This window comes from Myotis nattereri, assembly GCF_964212035.1.
Source record: "Myotis nattereri genome assembly, chromosome: 4".
Taxonomy (NCBI): domain Eukaryota; kingdom Metazoa; phylum Chordata; class Mammalia; order Chiroptera; family Vespertilionidae; genus Myotis; species Myotis nattereri.
Genome location: NC_138079.1, coordinates 50,912,790 through 50,927,002, shown reverse-complemented (window position 1 = coordinate 50,927,002; position 14,213 = coordinate 50,912,790). Strand labels below are relative to the sequence as shown.

Here is a 14,213-nt window from a genome sequence, read left to right as displayed (position 1 = left end):
AAGACACGCAGATAAGGGTACCTACAGAAAGTATTCTCTCCACCACAGTATTTGAATAACACAAGCGATAAGAATAACATTTTAGATGCTGAAAAAAAATATAAATTAACATGAAGGCAAAGAATCTGAATGACCAGGTGAAAGCTGGCCCCAAATTTTATATTTCCTTTGTTCTTCCAAAACTATTTTAACAAGAGGAGTTATGTGTCTTACTTACTCTGATTCTTGTGGGCCTACTATTTCAAAAAGCAGAGTGCGTTAGATTCTTTCACAGGTAAAGGCTCACAGAGTCCAGGAAGGCCTACTATATAGTTAAAATGAAAAAAAAAATGTGGTCACAGAGGACACAGAATAAAACTCTGAAATGGAAGAAACACAGGGTAAAACACTAACACAAGATCAGGACAGGAGAAATGGAGGCCTCTGTTTTGCAAGGATGAAGCCTACTGTCCAAAGGTACTCTATACAATCCCGTCATGACTAAAACCACATTATTGAAAAATATTCACTGGCAGATCAGAGAACCTAGTGCAAACAAAAGTAAAAATCCAGTCTGTCTGAAGTGCCTTGCCTGGCCAATCAACAGGCCAATGAGGAGTCAGTGTCAGACGCTGTCATTCATTGTCAAATAGAGTAAGAAGTTTATTTCACAAACACACAAAGATATTTCACCAGCCCAGATGCTACTGAACACTGGAGAGAATGGCATGACCTAATCAAGACAATTTAAATATACCTCTCTGTCTAAGCTTCTGTTATTTACTGAAAAGTTATAGAGATAATCTGCGATGTTCTGAAGAGCACACAAGATGTTCATTAGTCTCTGAATTTCACTCTATAAAACAAGTGTAGTGATTTTTTCCCCCCACTGAACTTGACATGACTCTGGGAAAAACCAGGGATAGAGTTCCAAACTCCCCTAGCTTCTACATGTTTACTCCTGGGTTTTCTGAAAGATTGCTTTTCCACTCTCCATGAAGAGCTCATGTGCTAGTCTCTAATGGAAACAAGGTGACACTTCTTAATCCTGTTGGCTGTTGAAAAGCCATTGCAAAGGGAGTTAGTTAGTCCTCTGTAACTGATTATTTAACAACTAGAGGCCCAGTGCATGAAATTCATGAATGGGTAGGGTCCCTAGTGGCTGCCGGCCGGACAACCCCATGGTGGTCAGTGCATGTCATAGTGAGCAATCCAACTCCTGGTCTTCCAGCTGAACTCCCAAGGAGACACTTGGCATATTAGGCTTTTATATGGAGAGATATGTATTTCTCAAGAGCTGTTTATCCTCAAAAGGAAGCAGCCAAGACTAAATATGTCCTGCATCTAAACAGACACCTGCACTGAACCCCTCTGGATACTAACTGAAAATTCTCAGATGAAAATTAAAGAATTATTAATTTTTTTTCTATATTCCATTTGCAATGGACACTGTATATTTTCATGAGCAAAGGAACATGGTCCATTTCTTTCTTTCTTTAAAATATATTTTTATTGATTTCAGAGGGGAAGAGAGAGGAAGAGAGGGATAGAAACAATGATCAGCTGCCTCCTGCATCCCCACACTGGGGATTGAGCATGCAACCTGGGCATGTGCCCTGACTAGAAATCAAACCATGACCTCCTGGTTCCTAGGTTGATGCTCAACCACTGAGCCATGCTGGCCTGGCCATGATCCATTTCTTATGCTACTTTAAGCACTACTTTTATTTGGGAAAATCTCTTCATAAAAGTTGGCTTTAGTTTCAAAGTTAAAATTCAACATTGAACAACAAGAGATGGATGGAAAGAAAGCAAGGACAAAAGAGAAAAGACGGAAGAGATAGATAGAGGGGGTAAAGGAAGGAGAGTGGGAAATAAAGAAGGGGTTAAATAAGAAACACTATTTTTTGTATAAGAAACATTCTTTCAGCGTGCAAGGCACTCTGGTGGCCACCAAAGAACAATAACTAAAACGTAGAAGAAACTGTCCCCACTTTTGAGTCATTTATTTCCCAGCCATTTAAGACTTGAGGTTAAGTAGGAATGAAAATGATTTTAGCCAACTGCTGATCTTAAATCTGAATATAGGCTATATATTTTTAGCTGCAGATTCCATGTTGTAACTCCCTGGAATAGTGAATGATTCAAAAACTGTCAAGACACATCTCGAGACCAGATGGGTGTACAAACGAACATATAGAAGCCATTTACAGAGAGACAGTCAAACAGGATTCTGCAGAACATGATCTCATAGCGTACATACTGAGAAGTGTCGTATCCCAATGCTAGGCAAAGTTTGTGTTCCAATAAGAATGCATTTCAGCTTTCAGAAAGGTCCTTCTATGTATATGAATCTGTCTTCAAAAATGTATTTTCCAGCATCACCAAGAAGCTCATGGCTGAAACTGTTGGCTACTCTGATTACCTTACCTGGGATTCCCTATAAGTCAAGATGGACAGTGACCTTTTGACAGAGTAAGTGGGAGAAAGCCCTTGAAGAAAACCTGAAATAAATATTGTACATAAATATAAATTTGATTGGTTTGGGTTTAAAAAAGACGTTATAACATAATACAGCTAGGAGCAATATATAAAATGTTTAATGAGCCTGGCACAGGCACTGACCCATCCAAATGGCTGCAGGTTTAGCACTGGAGTAGGATTCTGAAGGGTCCCTGACTGGCCCAGCATCAGCCTTTATGTTGCTGGAGGTCTGGAATGCTTCTAGCTTAAGTGGCTAGGAGGCTGGGACATAGGCAAGGTTTAAACAGTAGCTATTTCAATATTTTAACAACTGATAGGGTCCTACCAGTACCTACCAGCTGAGTATCAGGCCTGGTGATTCTCTCATTAATTGCTACACAAATTTGAATATACCTTGGACTAAACAGTTTTTAAAACTTGTGATCTAGCCCTAGCCGTTTGGCTCAGTGCATAGAGCGTCCACCCATGGACTGAAGGGTCCCGAGTTTGCTTCTGGTCAAGGGCACGTAACTCAGTTGTAGGCTTGATCACCAAGGGGTGCGTGCAAGAGGCAACCAACTGATGTGTCTCTCTCACATTGACGGTTCTCTCTCCCCCCCCCCCCGCCCCTTCCACTCTCTCTTAAAACTAATGGAAAAATGCCGAAACTGGTTTGGCTCAGTGGATAGAGCATCGGCCTGCAGACTGAAAGGTCCCAGGTTCGATTCCGGTCAAGGGCATGTACCTGGGTTGTGGGCACATCCCCAGTAGGAGATGTGCAGGAGGCAGCTGATCGATGTTTCTCTCTCATCGATGTTTCCAACTCTCTATTCCTCTCCCTTCCTCTCTGTAAAAAATCAATAAAATATATTCAAAAAAAAAGAAAAGAAAAGAAAAATATCCTGGGGTGAGGATTAACAACAACAATAAAAAATTTGTAACCTATAAGTATTAACATACATCTACTTAGAAATGAAAAACCCAACTCATTCTTAAAAATATGAAGATTATTAGATTACTGGATCAGGGAATTAAGAAAAATATTAAACACAGTGCCTCATGAATTTCTTGGGGACCACACAGAGACATGTGGTTATAGGATGGATCCCAAGGATATTCACAATAAACTAATGTCTCACTGATGAAGTTTCCTGGTAGTCTGACAATAGCTGTCCTTGTCCAAACTTATATCAATGAACAAGAAAATGGAGAAAATAGGTAGAGTGGACATCTGTTACTTTGGCCTGGCTAGCACTGCTGCCATCTCCCCTCCCTCCCCCGGCCCCCTGGCCACACACACATTGGTAAAAGAACCCTTTCCTCTGGTGGGGATTCCATTCCATTTGGTTTTGTGTGATAAACTCAACTCCTTCTACCACTGGAATCTGCTCCTGACCCAGGCTTCGCCAGAGTGCCTGCCACGTGATTGGTTTCTGGACAGTCTGTGACCCAAGGTGAATGTGCTGTAAGTCCTGCGGAGAACTGTCCTGCTGGGGGAATAAGCTCTTTCCCTGCTGGAGCAAGTAAGCTTGGAGGAGGTGAGTCTTACACTGCTGGTGGCCACGATGCTCGAGAAGACGGTTAAGCAATAAAAATAACAGTAGACATATTCAGAATGATTTTTTTTTACCTTAGTTTTGCACTTGTATCTGTCATGCTTTAAAAAGTACTTCACACAGTTCTTAAATGCTCAGATGTATTAGAAGTTTGGTAGCTTAACCTTGAATATTCAGAAAGTGATCAAGAAAGTCCTGATAATATTTCGAGTGATCAAGATTCCCTTTTTTGTAAAACTGCATCACATAATAACTATTAAAAATCAGAATATTATAGAAATATACCTTTCATTCATCAGTCTCAGAGCACCTATGAAATCATAATAAGCTGGATAAAAAAATGAGGCAGTAGTCTCTGACCAAAATATCATAGCCCAACATATATACATAACATATTTTTGTTGACAAAGGGAGTAAAAGAAATACAAAGGCCACTAAAAAGGAAGGAAGGAAGGAAGGAAGGAAAGAAGGAAGGAAGGAAGGAAGGAAAGAAGGAAGGAAGGAAGGAAGAAAGGCTATTAAGTCTTCATAGAATAATTGTCTTTGAAGATCTAACTACTATAGAGCCATATTCCATAGAAATGTCCAAGTTAAAGACATGAGGCAGTTTCTATATTAAATGAACCCCAATAAACCCTGGAGAAATCATATTTTTCAACTGCTCCTTTAAGGACTGATTGAGCCCTTTTCCCAGGAATGACCAGTGTGCCATATACCAGGCAAAGGTGATACAAAACAGTCATTGCTTCGATAGAGCCACATAGATGGAATTAAACTCATTCAATATGAGTTTGAAATATTTTTAGTTTTACTTATACTTAGCTTGTATTAAGTTCCTAAAAGAAAGAGACCATAATGATTTCTTTTATGTCTCCCTGCAATATACAGTTTAATGCTAAACAGTCCTCCTTTAATAATTAACCTCCATAAGAGCTCAACAGACTTTTTCCTGTATATGTGGTTTGATAGGTTATACTGGCTCCCATTTTAATCTTAAGGCTTCCATTTACTTAATTACTGCTGACTGGTTCCCTTCACATTTCAGGTTTCCAGCCTCCGCGGAATCCCACCGGTCACTCTCTAAGCAGTCCGTTTCTTGATCAGCTTCCAAACCACCGTCATTTAGATTTACTTTCTGCTTAGAAACCGCTCCATATTTTTTTCTATTTTTACTTCAAGCTGTCAACTCATTCAACAAATATCCTTGCTTGCTGATTTTGAGAGAAAAGAGAGGCAAACTCCAACTTTCCATAGACATGTTTTAGCTCCAGAAGAGTGTTTTCATGTTTATCCTTTCCTCTCTCCCTAGCCTCAGAGGAAAAAAATCCCTGGCCCTCCCTCCGATAAGCTGCCTGTCACGTCTGCTCCCCCTGCCCTGCTCATGATCTGCCATGGCAATGAGCTTTCCCTCCAGTTGTCAGTTTCCCCTTCTTTGTCTTTATCCCCCCCACAAGCAACGAAAACAAAACAAGAAACCAACCAGCCTTCCTTCCTAAGTGACTATTTCTCTCTGCATTCTCCATTACACTTCTTGAGTAAAAATAACTGTTCTTTGTGTGCGATACTGTGCAACTGCTTTACATTCATCATGCCATTTAATTAAATCACACCATAATCCTACATAGTATCTATCCCTATTTCACAGACGCAGCAGAATTGAGTAAGTATCCATGACTCAGCTGAAGTCCACCAGAGAGTAGGCTGGTAGAGTTAGGATCATGCTCTATACCAGTAGTTCCCAACCTAGGCCCTAGATCAGCTGCATCAGCCACCTCTGGGAACTTGTTAGAAATGCAAATTCTCAGATCCCACCCAGATCTATTGTAACAGAAACTCTGGGTGTGGAGCCTAACCATCTGTGTTTTAACAAGCCCTTCACGTGACTGATGCACACGACCGCTGGGGAACCAGTGCACTAGACCACATCGCTCCTCCGGTCTGAGTCTGTCTGTCTTCTCTGCTACACAGGCAATTTGGTCCTGTTTTCTTTTGAAGCTTTCTTTTCGAACAGCAACTCCAAACTGCCCAACACCGGTTCTCTATCAAAATTATCTCTTTCACTGGCTCCCCCACTATACCTAGTTACCAAAACATTGATTGGTAGCTTTGTCTCCCAAATCTCACTGATGTTCCAACCTCAGTGCTTACTCCCTGGAATCCTGCTCTTGCTGACTTAAGGTGTCCGTGCCCAGCCATTCACCTGTGCCAGGCATATCTAAGTGAAGTTGCTCTCTCACACTCTACATTCCCCATTTAGCTGGCTAACCTAGTTTCACTAATTTATCTCTTCAGCAATCCTCAAACCTGCCATTATTGGCTGTTCCCAGGCACACTGCCAGACCATTGTAGGCTGGACTATAACAACAGCCTACCTGCCTGGAACTGCTCTTCTTTCCAATACCCTCCCAAATGCTTCCAGTTATCCTTCCAAAGAGTAGGTCTGAGCATGCCATTCCCATTTAATATTTAAAAAAATTAAAAACTAGCAATATTTTAAAAAGCAAAGCAAATCAGAATAAAACAAACAAAACCCCCAACTCCGATGGCTTCCCATTGCTTTGAAGCTGAAGTTTAATATCCCATCCTGACCTGGTAACATGGCACTGAAGCCAACCCCCTCCTGTCTCTTCTCCCGCCACCACCTCTAACTGCAAAAGCTTTCTTGCTCCCCTCTACTCTTTTGCTTCATCTAGGCAAAATGTATCACTTTCTCTTTTTGTAGTCCAGGCCTGAAATACCCATCCCTAACCATATGCTCATCACTTATTTAATAAACATTAAAGGTGTCACAAACTCATGGGCAGGCAAAATGAATGAATCAAGTCTACCAGGTGTAATAAGGTCACAGGTCCCACCTAAAGGGGGCAGCATCTACGCAGGACTTGAAAATTGTTGCTAAGCTAGTATAGCTGGCAGAAATTCAGGGCTCCTCAATGTTAAAAGTTTGTAGCAAATATAAGAAAAAAATCTAAAAAAAAAAAAAAAAGTCGAAACCAGTTTGGCTCAGTGGATAGAGCGTCGGCCTGCGGACTGAAAGGTCCCAGGTTTGATTCCGGTCAAGGGCATGTACTTGGGCTGCGGGCACATCCCCAGTAGGAGGTGTGCAGGAGGCAGCTAATGGATGTTTCTCTCTCATCGATGTTTCTAACTCTCTCTATCTCTCTCCCTTCCTCTCTGTAAAAAAATGTATTTTTTTTTTAAAAAAAAGAAGAAAAAAATCTAAAAACTGGTCTGTGTACCACTCTGTGTCTAAAAAAATGAAATAGCACTTTAGGTGGTCAGTGTGAACCTTAATGTCAGTTGCACTAGGCCTTAGGGCTTCACAGGCGACTGGGTGGCTCTGACTGAGTGGCTCACTCTTGGCGACCAGCTCAAATGCTAGCACAGACAGGAGGAAGCAGGCCCTCCACTCAGTTCTCACAGCACTTTGTTTACGGGGCACCTGCCATAGTTCATGCTCATTGCTAAGTGCTTGCTTTTTTGAATCACCAGATCCTGAAGGAGTAGGGCTGCCGGCCTCCTCCTGGTGCGGGCCCCGCCCGCTCACTGGGCTAACAGCAGATGCTTAATTATATCTATAGAGAGGAGTCTGCATATCAACTTGATCCCCAACTTTAAAGTTACTTGGTACTTTTTCCCCTTCCTAACTCGATATTATGCTCTGGTTAGGCACCCTGCTGTAAAATATGCTCTCACGTCTCCTTTGCAAACCTAAATATGCTTTGAGTCATATTTTAGTTGTAGGACATAATCTCCTAATATGTTTGTCTATACATGTTCCTTGCAAGATGGTGGTCAAAATAAGGAAAGTGTAGAGATATCTTTGGCAAATTCAAGAAATTATTTTAGTCTAGATCAGAAAATAAGGGAAATGTGTTCATGTGTTCCATTTGTTAATTTCAGGGTGCAACTTTTCCCCAGTTAACAAAAGCACTAAAAATGTCAGCTTTAATTTTTGCCATGGTTCTTTAATTTCTAGTTGTGCTATCCAAGCATGCTCACCAAACTACCTTATCGCCAGACTTAGAGGATGTCAGTCATTTTTCAGTGAACCAAACCGCTCTCATTTCACTAAGCACCAGACCTAGGAGGGGGCTGCCTGAACACTGCTACCTGTGTCACTCCTCATTTGATCTGATTTCTGGACACAGCCATGGTCCAGTTATAAGCACAGGCCCTCCATGGCTGCCACCTGCAAAGTTTGTAAACATCCATTCTGTTGAACAAAAATATGTTTTTGCAGTCACTTAGGTATTCTCATAACAAAGGAGGGTAAATATGTCTTCCCTACTTGTATAACCAGCAGGCTAGAAGCCCAGCCCTATTTCCAGTGTTAGAGATTTAACCCCCAGCATTTTACTCTACCACTCTGCATGATGTTATTATGTGCACACATTCACCTGTGTGTGGACACTTGCTCCCTTTACACTGAAACTCTATGCCATGTGTTCGTTAGCGTACATGTATGCCATCAGTAATCAAAACGTAAGGCTTACCTGCAGACTGTTGAAAATGACAAAGAGGACCAACATCCAGAAGTGTCTGTAAGCCATGTGCAGGCCTCCCCAAAGCCATGTCACAGAAATCAGGGCAAAGAGATATAAAACCAGTGGAATTTCTAGAAATCATTAAAAAAAGAAAAAAGAAATTCTGAGCTTCAGAATACTGCGGAGTCACACATATACACAAAACTATTTCTGCCTCCTTTCTTGTGATGCTCTCTCTGCCTAAGCACCCATTTTGAAATAACAACCTTGGAAATCCCATTCTTGCGCCAGAGAAGAGAAGGCACATTGCTGAGTCCACATTCTTCCTGTTTTGCTGGCCGGTGGGGGGATGGGGGAGAATGAAAACTGTTCCTCTCCTAGACTACCACCTGCTGGACTCTTCTGGAAGCTACACGAACAACCGGAGATGAAATCACTTTTAGCTCCCAGGTAAATTTTAAAAGATCGCTCCACTAGAAATGGCAGGCAGGCATCAGTGTGCCCTTGAAATGAGTGTAGTCCAACTCGACATTTTAAAACAAAGATGACATAAAAACATGTTTGTGTGTATGGAAAGGTATTTTTCTTTTTTCTGACTGAGAAGACCCCGAACTTTATAGCCAGGGTTAAGAGCAGAGATGCGGTGACGGGATTCACTCCTGTCAGCATTATGCTTATCCCACCCATCACGCTCCGGTGCACTTTTTTCAATATTTTTCAGAACAGACTTCTTTAGGACCGATGGACTTGATTATCCATCCCACTTGTTTTTGATATTTGGGCTTTAGAATAATAACTTTAAAGAGGGGACTTTAATATTTAAATGACAAGCTATATAAGCCTTGGACAGTGAATCGGATTTTAGCAGCTGCAAATAAACACAATTTCAAGCTGTTTAAAAGACTTCACTTGTGGGGAGCTGCTATAGGGTTAAACCTCGGATTGACCTGTTGGCAAAGTCACAAACAAGTCCCAGCTTAGAGGGCACAGTCGTCTTAAGCATAATTAGGCTGGACCTTATGACGCTCCCTAGATCTTACCTGGGAAGCTAATGGGCTGAGGGAAGTGCAGCAAGAACAAGAACAAAAACAAGTGAAACTCACAAAAACAGTGTAAACAAGTGAAACTCACAAGAACAGTGTAACTATGGTAACCACTACCTTGTTTACCTCTGACTATAAAATAAAGGCTCAGTTTGCCTGGGGATCTTTTTCTGTGGCCTCAGCCAGGCACAGGAAGATCCACGGAGACTAAAGAGAGCTAGAGAGCTACAAACGCTGTCGAACACTGTCTCCGTGTAAAACATTCTTCGGGGACTCCGTCCACACCTTTGGGAACCCCTGGACTGCTGGGGCTGGACCCTGGCATTCACTCTGGACCACACCACGACAGACCTGAAAGTCCATATATACCCCCCACCATACATTAACACCTAAAATCCACATGTACCGGAGAAGTTAGAACAACTAAATACAACTGTAGCAACTTTTAGATTTTATTTTGAGACAAAATCAAAATTACAGAACAGTTGCAAGTACAGGACGACAACAGAGGTTTTTTTTCCAAACCATTTGAAAGTTGCCAACCTGATCCTTCATCATCACCCTCTGTCATACTTTAATGTGTATTTTCTACAAAAACATTCTTCTACATAAACACAATGCAACTACCAAATCAGGAAATTAACATGGGTACGTTACCACCATCCCCAGATCCTATTCAATATCTGCCAATTATTCCAGTAGCTCCCTATGTAGAAGGACCCAGCTGACAGGTTTCTGTAGTCCCTCCTTTAACCTCAAATAGTTCCTCAGTGTGTCTTTGGCTTTCGTGACTCGGACACTTTGGAAGATTAGAGCCAGTTTTTGATAGATAGTGTCCTTGAATTTGAGTTTGCCTAATGCTTTCTTGTGATTCATTTGTAAACTTTGGCAGATATCATAGAAGCAATGCTGGGTTCTTTCTTTAGCATTCTATTGGGTGGCACAAGAATTCGATTTGCGACATTACTTAGGATGCTCATTTTGGTCACTTGATTAAAATCATGGCTGCAAGTATTCTCCACTGTAAAGTTAATCTACTTCCCTTCATAATGAATGAATATCTGTTTGGTGTTACTTTTGTGCAGATAAAGGCGCTATGTAATGAACCTGGCAGGCTCGGGGGTTGGGGCACATGGCAGGCCTGATGAGCTCAGTGGCCCAGAGCAACCACACGGAATGGTCAGTTAACAAACTCCTCACTGGGCAGGCCATGATGAGTAGTCATGTTCCAAGACCATAGCTTCCTTTGCAAAGGTCAATCTTTACCTTAAGTTACTTCTGACCATTGTTCTTATGCATCTTCTAGGATGACATACCTTTGAAATGTCTGAGTAATGTTCTTTTCTTGACCTCTCTCTGGTACAATCACAGGCCGAAGAACACAAGACCACCAGAGCATGAGACCACAGAACCCCTCATTGGTTATCCCGTTGCACAAATACCATCTCTATGTGCTGTAAATGTTAAATGTTAACTATCCTGCACCCACTAATGTAATGGTGTTCCTTACGTTTTCTCCTTTGATTCTAAATGCATACAAGGAAATGCAAACTGCCATTCTCAGGAGCATATTCTCAATCCTTTGAGATCTTGCTTCCAATCATGTCCTTAAAATTTTGGCTCAAATAAATTCTTATAAAACTTTTCTATAGGCTGAACATTCTTTCATCAGCACTTTGAACCTAGGTAAATATCCTTTCCCATATCAAATGTTTGGTTTATTAATTAATTTTTATAATATGGATGCACAGATTCTCAATTTTTAAATGGGTTATTATCCACTATTATCATTTACTTTGATGCTTAAATTGTTCTAAGCTTTTCAGTGGGAGCCCCTTCAAAATAGCTTCTGTGCCTTTAGTTACATCTTCATCATTCTGTGAGCACTTTCTCATCTTGTTTTTGTTTTTGTTTGTTTTGTGTGTGTTTTTGTTAATCCTCGCCCAAGGACATTTTTCCATTGATTTTCAGGGAGAGTGGAAGAGAGAGGGAAAGAAAGAGAGAGAAACACTCCTCTCCAGGTTGGGGAGGAGCCTGCAACCAAGGTACATGCCCTTGACCAGAATCAAACCCAGGACCCTTTGGTCCACAGGCTGACGTTCTATCCATTGAGCAAAACTGGTCAGGGCCACTTTCTCATCTTGTACTTTTCCTGCCTCAGTCCTGGTTTCTTTTAGGTGAGAATTTAGAAACCACTATCTGGGGCTAAGTATGCTCTTTGCTATTGGGGTGTTGTTGCTATTAAGCCCTTTCAGTAGACAGAACTTGAGAATATATGTATGTACACATATGCATACACACACATATACATATTTATATCTACATGTATTTCTTTATCTATCTCTTTGTATTGAAAGTTCACACCAATACTTCCCTTTCCAATCTAACACCACTGGGTTAATTCTAATTTTCCCCCTTTCCATTTTTGTAACCCCCTTCTTTGTTGTTAAGAAACTGATTTCTCATTATTCGTAATATATTTAACTATTTGATCAACTACCCTACTGGATTGTAGCCAAGTTCCCATTGAGGTAAACCCTTCCCTTGCACTGATGGCCCCCCAAACTCACACAGGTTCTGACACCTCATGCTAGCCTGCACCCCTACAGTGATTGAGGTCCGACATGCCATGCTTGAACACCTTCCTGTGGATGCATACCTTGCTCTGTACCAACTAATGGCTTTATAATAGAATTGTTTGGGAAGGGAAGGGAAAGGAAAAAAGAAGAGGAAGGAAAGAGAAAGGGGAGGGGAAGAGGTAGAAGGAAACTGAGAATATTTTTTTTTAGAACATATACCCTTCATAGAAATATATAAAATTGTCTGAGTTATTATAACTGTACAGAGTGTATAGATGGATAATGCCTTTGTCATTAATGCCTTATAGTAGTATAGGAGAATATTAGGATTTATTTAATTTTTATAAAACTTAATTTTTGCTTAATAAAATCATACATTTCATAAGGGGCCAGAGGCTCATTTTTACTTTTAACAAGATACCACCAATATTTAGGAAACTGTCTAAGCTATGCTCATGAAAATTTTCCGAGATTAGGTATTAAGTCTGGCAATTGCCTTCTTTGCTCCCACTGTGTAAGTACAACATTTTATTTATGGCTCTGTGCAGAGTCCAAAAGGACATGCATATTTTGCATGAACAACTAGGCACCAAATTTTCAGAAACTGGCCTGCATATTCTCCCAAGTGCCCAGAGCCAAACAAGTGCTGTATGCTGACAAAGCTCAGCAGGGGAGCCGGGAGAGGACCAGGCTCACTAGAAACACCCATGTGTTTCTGGAACTCTGATGAAAAGTGTGGTGGCTGGGCACCCCAGATTAGAAACTCTGCAAAGAAGAAAGCCAGTCAGGAATAACTCAGTACACCGAACAATAGACCCCAGGCCGGTTTTGGTTTTCGGCAGTTCCACAGCAAATAAGACAGGATTTCAATTGGAAGTAACATATCCAGAGGTACTTTCAGATTTTGTGAGCCTGAAGTTTATAAAAACGTGGGGAAGCTTCTTTAAAATACATACATTAAAAAGCATAATTAGATATTTCTTTAAAGGGGCTCCTGCAAGGAAGAGGCCCTGAAATCGAAACTTCATCCACTTTAAGGTTGCTCTATCTGAGGAGGCACCTTTGACCCTCTGTGGGGCCGAGAGGCACAATGACCGAAAGGAGAAGGGTGTTTGGAATGGCTGATGGTGGTGAAGGTGAGAGGGGGCATGATTTTTAACAGCTACCATGAATTCCATTTGGCAAACTGAAAAGTAATGTTCCATTTTATATAAATAATTTTACTTTCATATTTCCTAAACTGACATTTCAGATTTGGTGAACTACTTTTCGGTTGTCCATATAGGTCAATGCTTACCAAAGCAGGCATTTATAATTGGCAGCGTTGGAAGCATGTTTAAAGATGAATTAGTTGACAAACAAAATCATTTTAATGTGCTCAATAAAAGGAAGCCCTAAAAACACAGCAGGCCCAGGAATAAGGGTATCTATATGAAAGACTATGTTATCCAGGATATGTAAAGAACTCCTACAATTCAACAACAGAACACAAACAACCCAATCTGAAAATGGGCAAAGGATTTGCACAGAAATTTCTTCCAAGAAGAAGACATACAATGGCCCATGAACACATGAAAAGATGATCATCATCACTAGTCACTAGGGCCATGAAAATCAAAACTACAATGAGATAGCTACTAGGGTGGCTATTGCCAAAAAACTAGATATTTACAAATGTTGGCAAAAATGTGGAGCAATTAGACCCCTTGTGTGTTGTTGGGTGGTTATGTAAAATAGTACAGCTGCTGTGGAAAACTGGTGATTCTTCAAAATGTTCAACATAAAATTACCATCTAATCTGGCAATTACACTTCCAGATATATACTCAAAACAGCTGAAAGCAGGGATTCAAACAGAGACTTGTATACCAGTGTTCGTGGCAGCATTATTGACAGTAGCCAAAAGGTAAAAACAACCCAGTATGCATCACGGAAAGTGGGATATTTATGGAACAATGGAATATTACTCAGCCTTAAAAAAGAATAAAATTCTGACATGTGCTGCAACATGGATGAACCTTGAAGACATTTGTTAAGTAAAATAAGCCAGACACAGAAGGTCAAATATTGTATGATCCCACTTATATGAGGTGCCAGAAAGTAGAAC

The 14,213-nt window shown here is 40.9% G+C and overlaps 1 protein-coding gene across 1 annotated transcript in view; it reads right to left on the bottom strand.

Annotated features, from left to right (window-relative positions):
- ADGRV1 (adhesion G protein-coupled receptor V1) overlaps window positions 1-14,213 on the bottom strand; it is a 459,909-nt gene that overhangs the window by 49,018 nt on the left and 396,678 nt on the right. The window contains exon 87 of the mRNA XM_081090113.1: window positions 8,495-8,616. Within this exon, the coding sequence (XP_080946239.1) occupies window positions 8,495-8,616 (122 nt within the window). The remainder of the gene's footprint in view (window positions 1-8,494; window positions 8,617-14,213) is intronic.